The sequence below is a fragment of the Sinocyclocheilus anshuiensis genome, unplaced genomic scaffold (genome assembly GCF_001515605.1).
Source record: "Sinocyclocheilus anshuiensis isolate Anshui unplaced genomic scaffold, SAMN03320099.WGS_v1.1 scaffold1170, whole genome shotgun sequence".
NCBI lineage: Eukaryota > Metazoa > Chordata > Actinopteri > Cypriniformes > Cyprinidae > Sinocyclocheilus > Sinocyclocheilus anshuiensis.
In genome coordinates, this window is record NW_015538055.1 from 2,173,337 (window position 1) to 2,179,890 (window position 6,554).

The following is a 6,554-nucleotide window of genomic DNA, read 5'->3' on the forward strand; positions in this document are numbered from 1 at the left end:
ATTACAAATAATATAATTATTTTTTTGCATTATCTTCTTGACAGTGAAGTAATTGCAACAAAGGAATGATCATAAAAAAGTGAATTTTCTTAAAGGATTTTCAGAGAAAAAAATTATAATATATATTGCATCATATATTTCTGTGACAATTAAGCAAATGCAACCAAACAATGATCATAAAAATTACTTTCATTTTCTTCAATATGTCATTCTTGATCAGATGTATGAGATTTACCAACCTGTCTTGATTCACATTCAAACAGTAACTAGATCTGAATCCTGTTTTTCTGTATTTCAGCTAACGGAACAGCAGGTAGTCAGCTCTCGACCCCACGGTCAGGCAAATCTCCCAGTCCATCTCCCACCAGTCCAGCCAGTCTGAGAAGACGAAGGGTGAGATTTGAAATACCATTTACATGATGTAACTCAAGTGGAACTGACTTATTTACATTTGCAATATCTTTTACTGCATCAAGCAAAACCATCAAGCAATTTCACCTTTCTGATTGACCCTAATTGTATTCCAGGTGCTTTAATTTGCCAATATAGTGCTGAATCACACTGAATTGCAGTTGAACACATCCATACTAAATAATTCCACGTTCACCCAAAATGTTTCCTAGCAACAACAGACAAGCTTCTTGACCTGGCTGTGTGCCTGCTCCATTTCCACTCTCGGTGATAGACCTAAATCATATGGTTTGACAACATTACCCTGTTTGTCAGCTCTGCTAACTTACAGTGTTAAAATAGATGTATTTGCTTGTGTTCTGTAGCTCAAACAAGTAAAATTGCTAACATTCTGTTAAAATTTCATTTAGCTGTATATTCTTTAAACGCTAGTTGGATTTTCACAACAGTGCCAACACGGTGGGCTCATCCTGAATTACTTTTTTTTTTTTAATTACTGGCATAATGCAGCTTTGCCATACAGGAATAAATTTAATTTTTGAATATATTCAGATAGAAAATAGTTATTTTAAATTGTTATAATATGTCACAATATTATTGTTTTGATCTATTTGATCAAATAATTACAGCGACTTCTTTCACAATCATTACAAATTCTTACTGACCCCAAACTTTCGAACAGTAGTGTCTATATACAAGAATCTATACATATGCCAAAAGGTTCTTTGGAATACCTTTAAATATTATTGCCTGCTGAAAATGAAAATTCTCTGAAATGGAGATGTAGTACCTGAAGACAAACATGCAACATTGTTTCAACTAAACAGACATTTGAATATAATATTCAGTGCAGCTAATATTGTCTGTCTGAAAATTGATTCATTCTTGACTGATGGTGTGTTTAAATAAAAATGTGATGGTGTCAGTGGATTAAACATCGCTGAATTTCACCTCGCCTGCCCCGTTCCAGTCTTGAATATTCTTAGCACACCCAAGCTGTTTCCATAGAAACTGACCTTTTATTTCCCTCTGCAATACCTATCCTCAGTTTAAAGGGATAGTCCATCCAAAAATGAAAATTCTGTCATTTACTCACCCTCAATCCTGTATGAGTTTCTTTTTTCTGTAAAACACAAAAGAAGACATTTTGAAGGATGTTAGAAATTAAAAACTTTTGATTTTCTTTCGACGTCCATTGTATGGACAGAAAATTCAATGGGAACCGAAACTGTTTAGTTATCGACATTATTCAGAATATCTCATTTCATGGTCATCAGAAGAAAGAAATGTATACAGGTTTGGAGCGACAAGAGAGTGAGTAAATTATTGGATGTTCTGTCCCTTTAAGATCCCTTTAGGTCTATTTAATACAGAATATCAATATTTATGTTTTATATACTAACTAACAGATAATAAAAGACAAAACGAGTTCAGTCTCTTTACTAACCAAAAAAAAAAAAGTTGTAAAGTGGCCCTTCAATCTCCCTGACAGGGCTCTCAGCACAGTGGCTCCTCCCTCTCTCTGGCCTCCACCAAGGTGTGCAGCTCCATGGATGAGGGCGATGGGCCGGGCAGTGAAGGTGAGGAACCCTGGGAAACTCTGACGAAGGTTTATCATTATTGTTTTATCATCTTCATCTGAATGTTACATCCCAAATCTTTTTCCTTCTAGCTGAGCTGATGGAGGATTGTCCTCAGGTTCCTGCTTCCATAGCCGAAAGGTACAAGGTGGGGCGCATGATTGGCGATGGGAACTTTGCTGTGGTCCGAGAGTGTGTGGAGAGATCCACAGGCCGAGAGTATGCTCTGAAGATCATTAACAAGAGCAAATGCAGAGGGAAGGTGAGACGACTTCAATATACAGTATTTTTGATATCACACAAAATAATGATGCAGGATCATCCGCGTTACATTGCACGGCTTATCTGTGGCTCACAGGAACACATGATCCAGAATGAGGTGTCCATTCTTCGGAGAGTGAAGCATCCTAATATTGTTCTGCTGATTGAAGAAATGGACACATACAGTGAACTCTACCTGGTCATGGAGCTGGTCAAGGTGAAACATCTGACATTTACGTATATAAATATGTTGCAATATGAATTAAGTTGTTGGAGCTCAATAGGTTTTTTTTACATATATCATTTCTTTTATTCAGCAAGAATGCATTAAATTGATCAAAAGTGATAGTAAAGACAATTGTGTTTGTGTAATGTTGCAAAAGATTTCTTTCATGTAAATTTCAAACTTTGCAAGTTCAGATTTCTATTTATCAAACAATCCTTTACAGAATAAATTACGTTTTAAAATATTAAAATAGACATGTATTGTTTTCAATTATAGTAATCTTTCATAATATTACTGTATAATGTACTTTACTATATTTTTGATCAAATAAATGTAGCCTTGGTGAGCTTCTTTCGAAAACATTAACAAATATCTTACAAACACCAAATGGTAGTGAATATGTTTTTCTTTTATTAGACTTCATACTGTGTAGACACTATAGAAACATAATAAGAAACAGACAACTTTTCAGTAAAGTTTTTTAGATTGCATTAAACTCGACTGCTCAGATATTGCCCCTGAATGAGCGATGAAATTGTGTGTGCATGAACAGGGTGGTGACCTCTTTGATGCCATCACCTCCTCCAACAAATACACAGAGCGGGACGCCAGCGGAATGCTGTATAACCTGGCCAGCGCTATCAAATATCTGCACAGCCTTAACATTGTTCACCGTGACATCAAACCTGAGAATCTTCTGGTGGGTGTTTGAGTATTACAGAGGGAATATTGTCACTAAAAATTACAGTGGTACTTTCACAATTGCAGCTTGGAATGACACATCTAAGAGAGGCAAATGCAGTATGTTTTTCTGGAGTGCAGAAACCTTAAATAATCCTTCTTACACAAGCTTTAGAACAGCGATAACAACTCAATACTGGGCCTGGTTTACCCATCTTACAACTTCAGACACAACACTGTGTTCACAGTAGTGTTTCTCTAATGACAGCATAAAGAACTAAACAGCACTGACAAAGGCTATTGTGCCTGGCTCACATATTAATATCCTGTGAGTTGTGTAAATTTGCAGCAGATAAGATTAATTAATGCATGCTGTAAATTGACTGCAAAGATTACGATTTTTATTTTTATTTTTTTACCAGTTTACCAGTGAGATAAAGCTGAAAACCAGACACAAACAGTCTGGAATCTTATTTGAGCTTCCCTTTCAAAAACTACTAAAACTAAATATTTAATTTGATTAATTTTAATTATATTTCGTTTTAATTGTTGTAATATATATATATAATATATATATATACATAACATAGTGACGTGACGTGTGGCCAAGTATGGTGACCCATACTCGAAATTAGTGCTCTGCATTTACCCATCCAAAGTGCACACACACAGCAGTGAACACACACACACCGTGAACACACACCCGGAGCAGTGGGCAGCCATTTTTACGCTGCGGCGCCCGGGGAGCAGTTGGGGTTCGGTGCCTTGCTCAAGGGCACCTCAGTCGTGGTATTGAAGGTGGGAGAGAGCGCTGTACATTCACTCCCCCCACCTACAATCCCTGCCGGTACGAGACTCGAACCCACAACCTTTGGGTTATGAGTCCGACTCTCTAACCATTAGGCCACGACTTCCCCATATATATAGTATATACAGTATATATGTTAGTTTTAAATTATATTTGATATTTCATTTTAATTAGAATTTTATTTACCAAAAAAAAAAAAATCTGTTTAGGATCTGTTAACTGAACCTAAATAGTAAGTATTTGGATGCAGATTGGTGTGTATTTATATGTGTTTCAGGTCTATGAGCACCAGGATGGAAGCAAATCCCTGAAACTGGGGGATTTCGGCTTGGCAACAGTTGTGGACGGTCCGCTTTACACTATATGTGGCACCCCGACCTATGTAGCTCCAGAGATTGTCGCAGAGACGGGGTAAGTCATATCTTCATTAGCATGGCAATGTTATTATAACAGAGCATAACCAAAGTTTTTAAAGATCAGGGGCTGTATTCACTGGTCTGAAACGTAAAGAGTGCTATCATGTTGTGTTTTTCTCTTCATGTTATAGGTATGGATTGAAAGTTGATATCTGGGCGGCCGGAGTCATAACATACATATTGCTTTGCGGCTTCCCTCCTTTCCGTGGGTAAGCACAGCATTGTTGTAAGTTAAGCATGTAACTTTTATTATGGGGTCAATACGAGTTCAATTTAGATAACTTTACAGCTCATATTATACATGTGTCGCTCCCTCTAGTGGCCGTATTCTGTAATTCTGTTTTGACCTGCACATCTGCGGAGGATAGAAGTCGTACCTTCACTCCTAATTGTAATAGCACAATAAATATTCATGAATATTCAAAAACATTTTGCATATCTGTTCTTTTAGGAGCACAGATGATCAGGAGGCTCTTTTTGATCAGATTATGATGGGACAACTGGATTTCCCTCTTCCATACTGGGACAATGTATCTGACTCTGCAAAGGTCGGTATACCAAAACAAAGTTTAAAAGTTCCGGAAAGAAAAATAGACCTCATTCTCTTTCTTTTTTACTTCCTTTCTCTACAGGCACTTATTACCTGCATGCTACAAGTGGAGGTCGAACAGAGATACACAGCTCTCCAGGTGTTAGACCATCCCTGGGTCAATGTAAGACTTTATCTGTTTTTTTAAGTGTATGTGCTATTCTCAGACTACTAGTAGGAAACTGATATGTGGAGGTACTGTTTCTACTCTTTCTCAGGATGACAGGATGTGTGAGAATCAGCACCAGTTGTCTGTGGCCGGCAAGATTAAGAAACATTTCAACATGGGCCCCAAACCCAACAACACCACAGCAGGAGTCACTGTCATAGCAGTAAGCGTCGCCTATTTAGCTCTTATGTTTAAATGTGTATATATATTTTTGTCAATTAATATTACCCACATTAATTAAAGCCAATATACTAAAATCAAATATTGGTGCACTAAGGATCACTTCATAAGCAGCCATAACTTTAAGGTGTCCAGTTTTAATTTTGCTACTTTATTCCAAAAAGAGTGATATCATATCTAATACTATTTCATGATGCCTGTACCTGGCATCAAAGCATGTTAATAACTGCACTGTTTTTTTCCTCTTGTTCAGGCATGTGTACTTTTCTTTGAGAGTGTCATTTGCGTTTTGAATAGTTTTGATATGAAAAATTGACATGCAATCACATTGTTTTGAGTTTGAATAGCCCTCAAGTCTTTTGGAACAAACCCTTCAAAGGGTCTGCAGTACACTGCAGTTGGATCTGCTATAATAAAATCTACTTAAATATAGTTAGAGGTATTAAATAATTCTGGAGGTTGTGCTCTTATCTCATAGCTCTTCGCTGACTCATCCATCAGCTCTTCTTCTCTCATTCCTCTTCTCTCCTGGCAGATTCCATCCTACTGCTTTCTTATGGCTGTGACATCCCTTCCTCTGATTTTTGATCAAAAATACAGTATAAACAGTAATATTGAGAAATATTATTACAATTTAATTAACTGTATTCTATTTTTATATATTTTAGAATGTAATTTATTCCTATGATGGCAAAGCTGAATTTTCAGCATCATTACTCCAGTCTTCAGTGTCACGTGATCCTTCTGGAGGTTGTGCTCTTATCTCATAGCTCTTCGCTGACTCATCCATCAGCTCTTCTTCTCTCATTCCTCTTCTCTCCTGGCAGATTCCATCCTACTGCTTTCTTATGGCTGTGACATCCCTTCCTCTGATTCTGTACTCTGCTTATACAATGACTGTCAGCACTGTTGTCAGGGACTGTATCCAATTAGACACTCAAGATTCCTATTTTTATATTTTCATACATGCTTTCTTTATGTAGGGCAATTACATAACATTACACACACTACATCCATATGTAAACAAAATTTAAACAAAACATTTTCTTTCAAAATATTTCTACTTTGTTTTGATATTTGTGACCCTGGACCACAAAAGTCTCAAGTCATATTTGTAGCAATAGCCAAAAATACATTGTATGGGTCAAAATGATTGATTTTTCTTTTATGCCAAAAATCATTAGGATAATAAGTCAAGATCATGTTCCATGAAGATATTTAGTAAATTTCCTA

At 36.6% G+C, this 6,554-nt stretch overlaps 1 protein-coding gene across 2 annotated transcripts in view; it reads left to right on the top strand.

Moving 5' to 3' along the window:
- LOC107683036 (serine/threonine-protein kinase DCLK1-like) overlaps positions 1 to 6,554 on the top strand; it is a 32,673-nt gene that overhangs the window by 23,333 nt on the left and 2,786 nt on the right. Inside the window, exons 6-15 of one of the 2 annotated variants that reach the window (XM_016479139.1) lie at positions 299 to 393; positions 1,904 to 1,991; positions 2,084 to 2,253; positions 2,350 to 2,469; positions 3,032 to 3,178; positions 4,245 to 4,378; positions 4,515 to 4,592; positions 4,835 to 4,931; positions 5,016 to 5,096; positions 5,191 to 5,304. In XM_016479139.1, the coding sequence (XP_016334625.1) occupies positions 299 to 393; positions 1,904 to 1,991; positions 2,084 to 2,253; positions 2,350 to 2,469; positions 3,032 to 3,178; positions 4,245 to 4,378; positions 4,515 to 4,592; positions 4,835 to 4,931; positions 5,016 to 5,096; positions 5,191 to 5,304 (1,124 nt within the window). The remainder of the gene's footprint in view (positions 1 to 298; positions 394 to 1,903; positions 1,992 to 2,083; positions 2,254 to 2,349; positions 2,470 to 3,031; positions 3,179 to 4,244; positions 4,379 to 4,514; positions 4,593 to 4,834; positions 4,932 to 5,015; positions 5,097 to 5,190; positions 5,305 to 6,554) is intronic. The other variant, XM_016479132.1, reaches the window with a different exon arrangement.